General features: G+C 38.9%; 1 protein-coding gene across 2 annotated transcripts in view; it reads right to left on the minus strand.

Annotated features, from left to right (window-relative positions):
- DOCK2 (dedicator of cytokinesis 2) overlaps positions 1–16,260 on the minus strand; it is a 157,772-nt gene that overhangs the window by 139,938 nt on the left and 1,574 nt on the right. For both annotated transcript variants that reach the window (XR_011004276.1, XM_068205595.1), the window contains exons 2-9: positions 10,124–10,207; positions 7,366–7,406; positions 5,684–5,739; positions 5,442–5,538; positions 4,282–4,430; positions 2,524–2,659; positions 1,032–1,186; positions 393–474 (exon numbers count right to left, since the gene is read on the minus strand). Coding sequence is in view for 1 of the 2 variants with exons in the window: in XM_068205595.1 (XP_068061696.1) it covers positions 393–474; positions 1,032–1,186; positions 2,524–2,659; positions 4,282–4,430; positions 5,442–5,538; positions 5,684–5,739; positions 7,366–7,406; positions 10,124–10,207 (800 nt within the window). In the remaining variant the exon portion in view is untranslated. The remainder of the gene's footprint in view (positions 1–392; positions 475–1,031; positions 1,187–2,523; positions 2,660–4,281; positions 4,431–5,441; positions 5,539–5,683; positions 5,740–7,365; positions 7,407–10,123; positions 10,208–16,260) is intronic.

Consider the following 16,260-nt stretch of genomic DNA (forward strand, 5'->3'; position numbering starts at 1 on the left):
TAAACAAAAGACCTCCAAACCAAACAATCCCCCAAAAACTCAACAAACAAAAAAATCTGAGTACATCAAAAGGATGAAAATACTGACAGTTTAAAGTTTGAAAAAAATATAAGGTAAGATAAAAAAAAAAATACTGATCAAGAGATACAGCAGATAAAACTAAACAAATAAAGTCATCAAGAAATTCATGAGGCAGCAAAGTGATCTGAAAAAAGGCCACTGAAGCATTGTCACTGCCCTAAAGAACTTAGTGACCTGTCACCTTTCTCTCCTTCTGGGATTGCCTCTGCTTCCTTCTTCATCTTGATCACAGTTTGTGAGATCTGACAGTGACCACAGAGAAGAGAATTTCATTTGCAAATCCAAAGGGAAGTAAACTGGAAAACACTTACTGTGAACACCACTTTAAGATTGTTGAGCATATCAATTTCCTTTGGAAAGCCTCGACTCCCCCATCTCACCAAGTAGTTCTCACTGTTTGGAAGATAAGTATCTTACTGTCAAGGGATTTAAAAATTCTCCCTTTACACAGTACAAAAGTTGCATAACAGACAGACTGTGGTGATGATTTAAATCTAAGACCAGACTAAAAAGACAAGAAAAACACTATACAAGTATCAACAGTAAGTTTTAAAAGAGTAGAACATAACACAAATGGGCACCTTTTTTTTGAGGCAACTTTACCATCGTCATAGTCTGTTTGATGAGAATACTCAACAGAATCCTAATCTACCCAGAAATTTATAAATTTAATTCTTTTTCCACTCTTCGCCCTTCAGCATTTTACTCCAAACACCACAATATTGCCCATCTAGAACAATCTCTGAAATTTGAAATGGGCTCAGGCTTCTTCAAACTTCTGAAATGTTCAATCCAGGAATTACCAATGAAAATATTTGGAAACTTTGCTTTTGGTTTAATTCCTTTTGTTTACATATTCTTTGCATTATTACAGCACATTGGAGATTATTTTAGTTCATTTTGGCCAGTTGCATTTGCTACTCTTCTGCAGTGAGAGAAGGAAGATTTACCTTATAATTGTTGACTTCTGGGGGTCGTATAGGGACATAAAGAGCTCCGCATCCTCTCCAATTCGACAAACAAAATTCCTCACAAAGACATACAGGCTGTGGGTGGGGGATGAAGACATCCGGGAGTACGATGCATAATCTGGCTGATCCTTTGACTGCTCGGGAGGAGGAAAATCAGTGAATAATAACCCATGAATGAAAACGCTGCTATAATCCAAGCAGTTTTACATTAAGTATATGTAATAGTTAAAACTGAAAAGGAGACCAGGGGTTTGTCAGTAGTTATCATAATTCTCTTCCACCTTGAGCTATTCTATGATTCCCATGTCTTAGGCCAGTTCTTCAGCCGGTTAGCAATGATGTAAAGGGGGAAATATTCCCCCCACTCTTAAAGAAAAGAGCAAGTATCAAGATGTCAGCACAGAGAGAAGCCTACAAGCCTGAAGGAATTCATTTTTGAACACAGTAGGCTGTAGCAGAAGGCCTATGATCCACATCACAGAGGGGTTGCAGTGTGCTAGAGCAGTAGCAAAATGAAGTCAGTCTCTTCAAAGAGACAAATAACATGCTGAGATCAGGACACAGCTGAGCAGGTTCACTGACTCAAAAATATGCTCCTGAATTCTTCCTACCTCCCATCTTAACCACCAAGAAGCAACTTCTTGACACTTCTAAACCCATTGTTTTTCTCTATTTTTAAAATAAGTCACCATAGTCTATCACACACTCCCAAGTTTAATTTTCCTTATATTGTCAGTTAATTACAAGGTGTTTTCCAGTGATTTGTCATGGGTATTATTGAAGTGTCATGATGAACCAACTATTTTCTGTTTAGTGATTTACTTGTTTTTTACAGTTCACTTTCTCATAAATAAAGAAAAGAACCAAAGAGGCTAACAAATCCTTGCAGAGGTTTAATATTGCAAAGGGTCAAGGAAGTGTAGTCACCTGCTTTGCATTTAAAAAGGTTTAATTTATGCACTTGTCAGCTTTGCTTTGGCACATGAATTTCTGGTGTCCAGAAGATTATGCTGAATTCACCCTAGTTCCTCTTCAGTGAGCTTAAATTCTTCAACTCCATCAGACTAACTAGCAAGCAGCAACACTCAGCAAACAACCAGTGCTTGTGAAAACAAGTTGTGGTCAGTGCTGCTTTGCAGCCTGAACTCCAAGTGTATGACTATTCCCTGCACAATTCAGACCAGGGATGGAGTGGAGACATATTTCAATATGTTCAATATTTCAATATCTTCAAGAACAGATCTAAAACCGGCTTCAGACATGAGCTTTGAGCCCAGCCCACAGCCCAACCCAGTGCACAAATGCAATTCAATTTGAGGCTTAGCCATATTTATAACACAAGACTGTGGATCTACTCTTAAATCAGAGGAAAAAGTTTCCACCAAATTTTATGGTTCCATCCTTCAACCCTTAGACGAGTTTTTGTTTGGATTATAGCAAAGGAAGCATCAAGTTTAGCAGCCATTCCTACCATTTCCTCCTTAATTCTCTCAGTGATTTTATTAGTTGCTTCTTCATGTGCATGAAACAGGCTGATAACACTGGTGTTATCTGGATCCAAGATATTTCCATCCTCATCTCTAACTATCAGGTCTAGCTCAAGTACTCTGTGAAAATACAAAAGGCATAATGGTAGGGTTATTTCCTTCCAAATAAAGAAAGCTTAGAAATGTAACAAACAAGGAGACACTTAAAGATTTAAAGTTATAAAATTTAAATACATGCAACAGTATTTAACGAAGAAAAAATTTAACTGTACCCTATGATTTTTTTAAGCTGCTGTCCAATATTTAGGAATTTTTAGAATTGTCACCAAAGCATTGAAATGCCTTTCACATAAAATAGATCCACCCTGTTCAATGACTTCTAGCAGTCTTCATAGCTTTTAGCTTTTAACACCCAATGTTTGCAATCAAGATGTTCAAGGTCTTCCTGTTACCTTCTGCTTTTATGTTGCTTCCTCACCCCTTCCATCCCAATACTTAACTCTGCTCTCATACAAATCTTGCCTTTTTTCCTGCCACTCTTTTTCCCTCTCCCACAACAACCCCCTCAGCCTCCACTGTCATTTCTCCTTTATTCCTTCTCCACAGTTTGGCAGCTTCACACCACACAGCTCAACCCCACACTTTCAGGAGCTTACAAACACTTTCCAGCTTGCAATCCAAATAATTTTAAACATCCCCTTCACCCCTACTCTTCCAAAGGAAGCACTTTACTTTTCTGTTTCATAGTACAGAAATAATGTAGGACTGACAAAACAGAAGTCTGAAAGTAAATTAATTTTAATGTTGTCTTAATCACAGCTGGGCTTCTTTGACTGGAGAACTTCAAAGTAAATTCTGGTTTTGAGCGAGCATTCAGCTCCACACAGTGCAGTAGGATATGTTTATTCCATAGTGTGCTCTGTATGAATACTATTTATTACAAATTTGCATCCAGATCACAATGAACAAGTTAAGAATTTCATAACACCTTGTGGTCATTTTTTATGTGCAGCCATAGGTAATTGTAGACTTTCAGCTACACAGAGGCCTTCAGGCCACAACAACCACAGTCACTTAAAACAGCAAAACAGAGTTTATAAGCAGATTCTAATGCCTGTAAAACAATGTTGTGAAGATTTTCTTACCAAGTTCTCTCTCCCCCTGCCTTATCAGATGGTAGGACACCATTAACCTCACGCAACCCCCCAATTTTTGCCAAAAAGTATCTTGTGTTGCAGTGACTTTTAAGAGAAGACACTTTGTCAAGTAACTATTCTGTCCCTGGTAGTTTCACTTCTATTACCAGAAGCAGAGTTCTGCCTGGAAATTCCCTAGAGAATGGGGTGTGGGTGTGGATGTGTTTGCACACTTTGTCAGCACCACTTTTGAGGGTCACTTACTGGCCATGTTTGTGACAAATGGAGAAATTTTGTATCCCAAGTATGCTGGTGATACATGTAAATAGAGGCTGGTTATCTGGCCTCAAATCTTCTCAATTGACAAGCTCATGTATTTGTAATGAAGAAACAAATCAATATTTTGAAAAAGCATTTTTCTGTGAAAGGCCTCATCATGATATCCACTATCAGCACAGGAGTTACAGGGAGAAGTCTGGAAAGGAAGATTCCAGATGAACCACACTTTTGAATTCCAACCTGTAAACATGAAAACTTCATCATCATCTCTTTGGTGTTGTGCTTTAAACTAAATCATGCTTTCCAGAAGCAGTGTAGGCCACTTACTTGTTACCATAGTCAATTTTGGATGTGACTTTCTGCTTGAGTTCTTTGAGCTCATCTTTTGGCAAAGTCCCGGACAGAAGCTGTGACCGCCACTCCATCAAGTCACACATCATGGACTGCACCTGCTGGAACCTGGCTTTCTTATTTGTCTGAGAGATAAAAAACATCAGTGAGTTTCAGGCTTCGAGTTGAAGTGAAACCCTGGGCTTGACAACTAAAGACTATGTGTCATATTTAGTGCTAAATGATAGCAGGAACAAGAAGTAGGCAAAATAATGATGTTTCATCCCACAAATTCTAAAGGACAGAATATCCCACATGATCATAAAGAAATAACATGAAATTTTGTGTCAGGATAAGGAATTATTTTTGTTTTATTTAATTGCATTGTTTTAAAATTTTTTAACAAATTCTCATCAAGAGAAAACATTACAAAAACTATCAACTTCTCTATGAGATACTGATGGGAACAACAACACTTGATTGTGGTATTAACACATTTAAGAGATAAATGAGAGAATACACAGAAGTGACTAAAGCAGTTCTAGTGTCATTCACTGAAAATAAAGCAGGGTTTTCATTGCTGGCTTAATCAAGAAGACTAAAAAGTGATATGTTTCAGAAAACTACAGCACATTCAAGATCCCTTTGCCCCAGCAGACACAAAGAAAAATCCAGTGGCTGGGATGCTGGAACAGTCAGCACAATTCTTGAAATTGCCAATTGTTAATGGCTACTTGCTCCCAGCAACCCTTTAACAACTTCTGTTCTAGCAGTTAGAGAGCACTATGAATCTTTTCAACTTTTCACTTTACAAATAAAAATTATGAAGAATTTATCATGGAGCAGATACTCCAGGTTGAAACAATAGGCATGAAGTTACAGCACTCCTCAGCAATGTCAGCTTTCCCCTTACAGAGCCACAGAATCATCCAGGTTGGGAGAGACCTCCAACATGACCCAGTCCAAGGCTGATGGCTGGACTGGATTTAAAGTCACTAGGCATTTAAAGCCATTGAAGAAAATCTTAGTGGTGAGAAAGCAATTTCTTAAACCCACCCAGTCCCTGTCCTGAATGTAGCAGAGACATTAATTTGAACAAGGCCCCAGTGTGCATAAATAGGATTAACAGGTAACAAACAGCATGTTTGTTATCCTACCACATAGAGCTGCTTCCAGATGCTTCCCCATTCCCAGAGAGTAGTGGTAACTTCTTGGACTAAGGGAATCTCGGCAGGCATGACATTTTCTGCATGTCTAGGAGAGAGAAGGGAAGATCACACAAGGTGTCTGGTTTCATGGGTGTGTATTATATTCACTGTGGGAGAGGTACATAAATGCCTTGAAAGTCATTCTTTAGCAGACAAGCTCAGTAATGTAATAAAACAGATAAATTCAATACCTTTTCTTTTCAGCAGCAGCTTCCTTGATGTGGATGAAGGATTTAGGAAATATTCCCTGATGAAGGAGAAAAAAATTATAAATCCACACTTATTCTCCAAAAACATTTAGGTGACAATCATGGCTGTGAACATAAACTGTAATGACAAACTGTAATACCCAAACTAACTGCTGGTTACTTAGCTTTCTGTTCAGATGGATGCATTTCTATTTATCAGACAAATAATTGAAGTTTGTCATATGTCATCAAATGTAGCGTGCATAGACATATTTCTTCCTAAGTAACAGCATTTTCCACCCCAGAAAACAGATCAGTTAAGTACAATTTAATAAAATACAATTTAAATTCAGTAAAGAAACATTATGTCTGTGCATCATCTCTTAACTATTTTAACTGACCTCTGTAGAAGGCAAATGGGCACCAAACAAAAAGTTCTAATGTGACTGTCCTTGCTCTGCAAAAGCTGAAATGTCTCAAGTCATGCTAAAGGAACGTTTGACAGTCACTCTGTCCATGACAATCCTCCCCTGAACTGGCAAATCTCACCTTGGTAATTAACTCGATCCCTCCTGGATTCTTTATTCAATAACTCACATATGGTACTTCAAGTACCACAATAATTCAATAACATATGTGCTACTTTACAAAGCCTTTCTCTGAATCAGATTGCAGCTTTTATAACCATTTTCTTTCAAGCACAGGATCTTAATCAAAACAAAATCATGGCTTATCACTGCCACATTTTTTTTTCTTTAAGATTGAAGCATAAAAAAGTCCGTGAAGAAGCAAAGTAAAAGAAGAATGTTCCAGTAATGGTAAATTTAGTGATATCTTAGCACATGAAATTAATAATGCTTCTTAAAGCATGTTATGCACGATGATCTTGAAGACCTTTAGCAATATTAGGAATTAATTAAAAATTAGTGGAAAGAAAGATGTTAGTTCTGGTAAATATTTTCCCTTTTTATTTTTAGGCTAAATTTTAATCTATAAATATAGAAATGTTATGTAGAATAAATGGCTATAACATTTTCAGTCAAAAGAAATGTCAAAGTAATTAAAACACAGGTGTAGTGTTTAAATACATTTGCATTGCTGCTCCCTAGAAAGTCTTATACCAAGAAGAAGTTACAAACAAAAATGTTTTTTTTCTAGAAAAGTGCAATTGAATCTGAGAAGTAATTTTCTTGCTACTTAACTCAGGAGTCATCATACCCAGGGTAAAAACTTTTCCTCCTTGGCTTTCCATTTTCAAGTCTAAGAATACTGACTTAAAAAAAAAACTAATATGATTTTTGTACATTAGAGATATTTAAGAACTTAAGCCTCATAGATATTTGTTTGTAACTTAAAGAATCCTTGGAAAAAGTACAGAATCAAGCACATCTAGCAGCAAATGGAGTCAAAATTCAATTGAAATGGTGGCTTCAACAGTTGTTAACCCGAAGGCACAGTCATTTCTTCTTCATTGATCTGCTTTTCCCAGCCCTCACTTCTATTTACCAACGTTATCCAGGATGAGTGCTGATCATTTTATTCATCTTGAAAGGAAAGAGTGGAAAGAGCTGACTAGAGAGATCAGGACAGAGAGATCAGGAATATCAGGGCAGAAATTTCAAAAACCCACTTCATGTGCTGACCTCTTCAGAACAGTCTCATAGGAACAGAGAACGTGGTCTTACCTCTGCTCCTTTGTACCTCACTAGGTAGCCCCTGTACCAATCTAAAAGGAAGAAAAATCACTTGGTATCACAAAAAACCCATGCATTACAAAGCACACAATAAAGTAATGGGGTTTATTTCACATAAAAATACTTAGCATGGTATTTGTAAAAATGAATAGTTACTTCAAACATACAGAGCTTCAAGTGAGTAGCAGGGATTGTATTAAGCATGACTTGCATATTATCAAATATGATTGTATTGCCTGCTCTCAGGCCTTGCACAGTAAGTACAGATCATTGTACACAGAAGTTAACACTCCATGCTCACATTAAAAAGTAGAATAAGATATTTGTTTTTCAAAGTGATAAGTGCACACCCTTCATATCTGGGTTAGCCATGACCCCCATGTCCTGGGTAGCCCATGAAGCTCTTACTGTTCTAGGCCCAGTATTAATCCAGTGCAGCACATGGTTGTTACAGATCCATTTTCCTTCAATGTGATAAGGTTAAGTCATTTTTGTGTCATGAGAAACTATGGCTTTTGGACACAACCATAATAAGCAGCTTCTTGGTGTAAATTCAAATTGGAATGTCAAGAACACTGAGGGCTATTATCGGGCTCCTGCTGCATTTATAGCTAGAAAACCCTTCTGAAAGGCAGGAGTGCAGAACTGCAGCAGCGCAAGTTAAAAATTAATTCAGGCTTTGTTCCATCTATTCCAGGGTTAAGTCTCAATAAACTACAAAAACCATAAAAAGCAAAGTTCAATCTTGCTAAATAATATCAGGGGCCACATCCACTGTGCATACAGCCCATCATGAAAAATCACCTGCACAGCAACAAAGTTTAACTGTGTTGAATACTACATTTTTCATCCACAGAAAGAATTTATGACCAAAAGCAGACATTTTCTAATTGCAATTTCATGAGCAGATATGATCGCTTTGCCATACCCTTTCTCTCGCAGGTATTGCTGCCATGCAAGCAAAGCATAAAATAATAATAATAAATCCCAAATGCCAAACAGCACAGTCAGAAAGGCGATGCTAAAAGTCATAGGATGATTGCTGACCTCAAAGAAAGACTTAGGACAGATTTTTGTTAGGCTGTTCTGCAGTGCAATTTTTTCCCCTCAGTGTTTCATCAACAATAAAATTCCATCTTACTGCTGAAACCGAATTATTTGCACATAGTCTCAATTTACAACCAAGTGCGTAAAATTGGTTTCATCCCATTTGCAGCACATGTGTGTTCTGTGCATAAATTCTGTGCATGCAAAACCAACTAAAACAGGACATAAAAGGAGCACAGGAAGAATCCTGTCACCGTTGGTTACTCACCAGCTGCAGCTGGCAGCATATTTTGAAGATATCTGATAAAAAATGAACTTCACTCCCACACTGAGAAGGATTCCACTTCTTCATTGACAAACATATTTCATTAAGCAAGGCATGACAGAGCATATCAAGGGCAGGGGATTCAGAAAAGACTTTTAGATAAGAAATAACCCCATAAGATCAGCAGTCCACTCACTAAGCTGGGCTGACAACAAATGGACCCCAGGAATCCAAAGCCTGAAATGCTATTTCTGCAACTAACAGACAACACAGGAATGAGGAGGTTCCTGGTTTGTGTGTGTGCTTTGTTCTTAGCCAAAATGTTTAGAATAGAGGCTTAAAGAATTACATTTTTTAGGAGAGGACAAATCACTGTGACTCTGTGGACTTCAATGTTTTTACTGATGCTTAAAGACATTGAATTAATCTTACAAACAGAAGAGAAACATTTATGCTTTTGTGCTCCAGTACATTGTAAAGATGGTTTTTCAGGTGCTCCTCCCTCAAATCCTTTGTTGTTTCCGGACAAAACAACCTAGAGCTCTGTGTGGTGGAACAGGCTGGGCTCAAACAGCCTCAAAGTCTTTGCAGCCTTGTGCCCACAACACACCAGGTGTCTCAACACTGAGCTGGCTCTGCCACCGTGCCATGCAGCCATTGGCCTCTCTTTAACATAACTGCAGTTAGTAAGACACACGTTCTATCAACAGAAGTGGGTGGAAGAAGATAATTTTACAATGTATTTTTCAAATCTGTAAGCAGTTTGTAATTTTTTTAGAAACTCTTGACCTGGTCAAATAGGAAATAAATCACTCTTGCAGTGCCATTTGCTGGTACCCGACTGAGTTAGTAACAATAACTCCACTCTCCATGCTTTGTACTAATGGCAACATCAGCAGCTCTGTCAGATTTACAGAGAATCAGTGGGATTGGGAAGGTATTTTCTGTCCATCATGCACAACTTGACTTGGACTTCTGCTGCTTAACATGTTCAGTATTTTGGATGGCTTTCAGAACTGTTTCTATCATCCTGACACTCAGATTTCTTTCACTGGGTTTCCTCGTTATACAACAGGCTGATGAGGCTGCTCAATATCTCCTAGCAACAAAGATTTAGTTTAGAGGCTAAAAGTGTACTTCTTTAAATCTTAAATCAAATTTAATGCAACCTCCCTGAGATATATCACAAGCTGGCACAAACTTCACGAACTCTTCATTCACCTTGATGACTTCCTCATTTGGTAAAGGCATCCCAAAAAAAAACACATGTACTGTAATATGTCTAATTTTGGCTCTTCAGAAAAGATTAGGTTCTTCCTCAAAATACACCACCACCACAAAAAATAAAGGCATTAGAAAGCTACTGAAGTAATACAGGGAACTGCTGTGAGGTGAAAGGATTATGTTATTCACAAAGAAATGGAAAATGTGACTTACCTTCACAGGATTCCAGGATATGAACCACATCACCAATCTGTAGAGATAGCTGTGGTATCCCTGTGCCTTTGAAATTGTAGATAGCTGGAAAATTAAAGGATGAAAACAATATTTTTCAATACAATCACACAGCACATTGAAACTGAAATCCACACGTGGTTATTGAGGTTTGGATACTGGATCAATACACGAGGTTAGACAAACAGAGCTATAATTCTATCAAGAACCTCCATTTGTCAGCATTAAATAACCTCTTTTCTCATGAAAATGGAAAGGTGGTGAAAAGGGCCAGTGCTGAAAGCAAAAACCAAAGAAAAGAACCCCCCAGAAAACTCAGCAAGCACGGGGACACCAGCTATTGATCAGCACTGCTCTGCACAGGATTTAGGAGCCCTGTTTAGATGCAGGTCTTTGATAAACAGTCACAATGCTGGGGAATTGTTTATCTACTGGGCCAAGGATTTAAGCACACAGTTTATAGAAATTTATTGCTACTGGTATGAAAGGTCACAGAGATGCCTGTGAAAACTGATTTTACTGAATTCTTTCCTGGGTTTAGATGCTTTAATTTAACATGAAACTGTGTTTCACATGGAAACAGAACCAAAGTTCATAATTTTCTGTAGTCTCTATATGACTCTGAAAAGAACACAGGAGCAGTGGATTTTGAAAGTGTTCTAATCAGAAACTTATCTACATGTGGTTAAGAAACACCAGCATTTCAGAGAGAACTCAAGAAAATGAGCTCTTCACCAGTTATGTTCCAGGGCTACAGGATGTGGGCTCCTATGGCAACCATGCTTCTGTAAGCTTTTTTCTTCACAGGCTTGGTTAAAAAAATTCTACAACGGCATTACAGCAGAAGAGATCATTGATGCTGCAGTCACAGAGGGAAACTGACTAAAATACAACCAGCTGAAACCCCAGTGGAGCTGTGCCGGTGGGAACAGCTGCTGAAGGTGAGCCCAGGTGTGCAGGAAAGGTGTTGGGCAGCAGAGCTCTGCCCTGGCTGCTGGCAGTGCCCCCACCCAGCAACCAAACCTGAAGGATTTTGGATGTGGGAAAGCTGATCTAGAAGGCAGAGTTTACCTCCAGCATTGCCCTGCATTCCTTTTGCTCCCCTCTCCAGGTTTCTAAAGCAGAATATTCATCTTTGCTAGCCCAACATGTGTAATGATACATTTTATTTCAATATTTTTCTTATTTTACTTAAATTATTAAAGCCTCAAAATAAATTGCCTTCTAGGAAAATGCCTGAAGTAGGAGTGTAGAGCTAAATAGATTCATCCTCTTCACTTTACAAGTATTCCATAAATTATGTGTCTTGTTTCTTTTGCCATCATTTTATTTGTTATATTTCTGGAACAGAAATTAGAAGGAATTTCAGATTTCTGAACCAAGAATACATTCTTGTTTTTGTTGACATAAAGAGGTTCTCAGCAGCTCCTTCTCCTGAGAGGGGAGAGCAAGGCTTGAGTCATTCAACATATGGGGAGCAGTAAAATAAATATAACTTTGAAGTGAAACTCTGCTGCTCAGATTCAGCCATTTATTCAAAAGAATATTGAAAACACTTTCTCAGAACTGCCTTAGCCCAACACAAAATTGAGTTTACATGGTATAGTACATGTGTAATTCTATTCTGACTGGTCTCTTTTCCAGAAGTGGAGGGTGGCAAACAACCCTGCAAAGTAGTTATGACATTTCAAGATACATTTCCCTGGAGTGTTTGGGAGGTGGGGGATGTGGGCACATTCCCATGCTCCTGTCCTATCTCCCTGAAAAGTCCATGGACATCAAGATTACTGTTGACCAGTAAATATAAATACTTAAGGTTCCAAAATATGCACCGTTCTATTTAGTTGTAGCTGTCTCAAAATATAGATGCAAATGACTGAGTCATATATTTACACTGCATTTCAGTTTTGCTCTCTTAAAACTTTATTAATAGCCCTGAATGTATTGAAAGGTGCAGTAACAAACTAGCAAAGGAAGTGGCTATATTAGCTTAGATTTTTCTAAATGAGTAAGTGGAAACTTAACAAGAGATATTTTACTGTTGAACTGGGATTGTTTGGTAGGACGAGTTTAAAAAATCCCTGTACAAAGTTTTGAGATATAGACCTATCTACTAAACCACATCCCAAACCACCTTGCAAAAAAATGTAACAAATAATCCAACATCAGCAACTACATCCACAGGTCTTATCTACAGCACCAGACAGCTTGATCATCATACCTGCTTTCTTTTCATTATTAACTGTGAATAAAAATTTGACTATTATATCTAGTTATTATGTTTTCTGTCAGGTGTAAGTGATGTCATTTCCCTTACAAACTGGGAAAGGTATTTGTGAGTGTCACCTCAGAGCCCACCAGCCAAAAGCAGGGCTCCCTTTCCTCTACCCTTTTACAAGATCCTTAGGGTTGTTGTGTGCACAAACACGTTTAACTCATTATTCTCTTCAAAAACAGTATATGAAAACCCCAGGAGGAATTCAAGTTTTTTTGGTGGGATATTCACAACAGGTTGTTGGCTTTTTTAAAAATAAACTCTTCAGCGAGTAGAAATGAAAGGCCTTTCAAATCACTCTGAAGACCTCTCCTCTCCCTGGCATCCTGCATCCCCCCATAAATACAAAATGAGTCAGCCTCCTTCAGGCACAGAAGGGACCTGCTTGAAGGCCCCAGCATTCACTCCAAATCCTAACAGCAATTAGAAACCTCAGGAGCTGCTGAAGTCCTGGCAATAAGATTAGAGGAGAGATTTGGATGGCAGCTGCTCCCCAGCCCCAGGCTGAGGTGTCCCCAGCAGCAGTGGATCTGCACACGGATGCTGCAGGATTCTACCAGGATGGCACAGAGAATGCCCACAAACGCCAATTTTACGGCAGTGTTCCTAAACAGGGACTTTACAGTTCACTGACAGCACAGTTGGAAGATCTTCCCCTGAATGAGCAAAGAAGGAAAACCATCTCTTCAGAGCTCCGCATAACCTCTGTGGTGATTTGATGGCACACACACGACTCAGCAAACAAACAAACAAACAAACAGCCCAGGGCAAACCCCTGGGATTGTCAGCTCCCTTGGAAGCAGAGCTGAAGGCCAGCACACCACAACATCCATATTCCTGAGAGAGCAGGTGGACATGCCAGCTCAGAGTGCTGACAGAGCCAGCCTCCCAAACTGATCCCTGTTCAAGCCCAGGGTGGTTTGGATTGTCCCTCAGGAGTGGGAGCAGCTCCCATCGTGTCCATGAGGAGTGCCCAGAGGATCCTGTCCTGCCCAGCCCAACACAACCTGCTGCAAACACAGGGACCCTCAGCACTTCTGGGGGGTTTTGTGTCGCCCTCGCACCCAGAGCTTGGGCAAAGACATCTACCAGGGTCCATCTCAGCAGGAAACACTGAGGGAAATCTCTCTGTTTCCACTGAACTCCTTCTCATCTCCTGCAGCCACAGCTGCTGGGTCTGATACACGTTCTCCTCACGAGGTAAACATGTGAGTGCACTCTTGTACAGAGGGCTGTGGAGACAAAAAACAGTTAACCTGCCCCAATTTAAATTGCATGTCCTCCTCAAATTAGAAAATGGCCAGCAGGAAAAAAAAACCAAAACAACAACAACAACAACAACAAAAAAAAAAAAAAAAAAAAAAAAAAAAAAAAAAAAAAAAAAAAAAAACAAAAAAAACCAAAAGCCCCTCCATGCCGTGGACCTTGTTAGGGAATTTTCACACCCAAAACATTCTAGAAGAGTCACAATACCCCAGGTAAAGAACCTCTTCCTCAATAAGCTGCATTTCCTCACTGTTAAAGCCCCATACTCTTGCCATTTACACGAGGAACCTGTAAGCTACTGCAAGATGGGAATGGTAAACGAGGAAAATCCCACAACGCTGAAGCCATTTATTATCCCAATAGTCTTACATGTCTTTGCTGCCTGTCTTCCTTCACATGCAGTCCCTGATCTTTATAAAAAATACAAGCATTACATTGTTTCATTTTGAGACTCACCTTTCTGTAACAAGCCATGTTTCAAGTTGTTTTCTGTTGCTACTTTTTCATGTTTATACAGAATTAAAAAAAAAAAAAAGCTAAAGTATTGCTGCACCAGCTCCTAATTTCACTTTACCACAACAGAAGGAAAATTTAATATGATTTTGATGCAGTAACTCATGACATGTTCTGCATATTCAAACAATTGCTAATTAATAGGCTCAGCATGCAGCCTGTTTTATTTTTTAAATATGCAGCTCCACTTTTATGAGTAGTCAAGCACCCATAGAAGATCAGTTCTTGGTGTTCAGTTGCAATTTTCTTCCAATGAGAACAGGGTGAAATTATTCAGCAAGGAGACAGATAAACCCCAGGTGAAAATATTATACAGTATTAACAGGATTTCTTGACTTCTGGAAAGAAACCTGGTAAACATGAGTTCCAGTATTCCAAGTTAAGGATGTCCCCCAAAAAATCTCACAGAGCAGGTGTGCCTTAATGACCACAACATGGCCACAGTTTTTGGACAGGTCAGAAACTTGTCCTAAACCTCTGGGGTTGTTAGAAGCTGATTAAATTCATTGTAAATCATGCTCAAAGGGTAACTCTGCAGTTCTCATGTAACGAGCTGCTCTCTCAGAAAACAACTGAATACAGATTTCCTTCCTTGCTCACCCATGGGGCCAGATGGAGGTTTTAGCTGACCTGAGATACTTATTTTCCTTCTTAAACACGATAAAACCAGGATGGATTACAAGAACCAGGAAACTCTAACACACCAAACCAGTCATATAAAGATATTGTCGCTGACTCTTTACCTTCTCAGATAAAATTGTAGCACAGCCATTTTTTTAGAGCTCTTCATGAAGAACAGGGTATTTAGCTTGATTTTTCCTTTTCATGAAGGACCACAGATAAAAATATTATTTCTCCAGTTTTTTCTGCTTCCCGAGGAGCTGGAACAGTTTGTTGGGTTCAGAGGGTGCATTTCATGGAGGAAACCTGCCCTGAACAAAGCTCTGCTCCCTTATACCTCAATCTATTCAGATTTCAGAGATGTAGAATAATTCCAGAGGATTTCAGCAGATGAAATCAGACATGCCAGTCTCAGCTCTGTGTACTCAGGCTGAGCATGTACTTTTCTACACCTTCAAAGAAGTCATCCACTCCTCCCCCTAATTTTGCTTCAAAAGGACAACATTCATTTTCAGATTCAGCAGAAAAGAAGTAAATCTGATTAAGTTTAGAATGTCAATGTAAGTTTGAGTTTAGAATGCCAGAATTTCACCAGTTTGTAGCTTTGCTCAAAGTCTGAGCAGATGGCAAAGACTTTCCATCAGGAAACTGCCACTCAAAGCCACCAGCCTGCCATGACTATTCGATCCTGTCCTGTCCACAGGAATAACACAAATTTATGCTGGGAATGCTGCAAGACTAAGAAACATTTTTGTGTGTAAAATCAGGATTGTATTTTCCTAGTACAAAGCTGAGTACCTGCTACCTGGACTAGTCCATTTTTAGTTAAATAAAACACAAAAGTGGGCACAACAGACTGCAATTTACCCTAACCAAGGGATGGTGAGATCTTCCAGACCCACCCTGCAGTGTACTCTGCTCATCCAAAGTGTGATGGGTCCAGTATTCTCAAACTGAAACTCTGCTCATCAGCAGAAACTGAAGGCATCAGGCACGCTTCTAAAAAGAGACTTGAAAATTCAGTGTGAGGTTTGTAATCAGAGACTCAAACCCAAAGACTTTCAAAAACACAGAAGCCAAAATATGTTCAAAAAGCTTCCACTGTGTATTATTCCAAAAGCTCATCAACTTTCACAGAATTTATGACTCAGAAGACTCAGTTTGCCCATTTTTATTTCCCTCAGACACAGGAAGCATGCTTGCAAAAGACTATAAATTCAAAAACCTCTTCATTTGTGACCATAGTTGTCAATAGCCCTTGTTCAAGCCTCACTATTGTGTGAGTTTCATTTTCTTGAAATTTGGCAACCACACTATTTTCCTGACAATTTCTAAGAATATAAATTTACTTAATTTCTAGGGCAGGAGAGTCAGTGATGGTGGTACATGCTTGCTTGATTGGTTTAATTATTCTGGGTGCAAGAGTCTCCCACATTTTCTCACT

Source organism: Anomalospiza imberbis, chromosome 15, assembly GCF_031753505.1.
Source record: "Anomalospiza imberbis isolate Cuckoo-Finch-1a 21T00152 chromosome 15, ASM3175350v1, whole genome shotgun sequence".
Lineage (NCBI taxonomy): Eukaryota > Metazoa > Chordata > Aves > Passeriformes > Viduidae > Anomalospiza > Anomalospiza imberbis.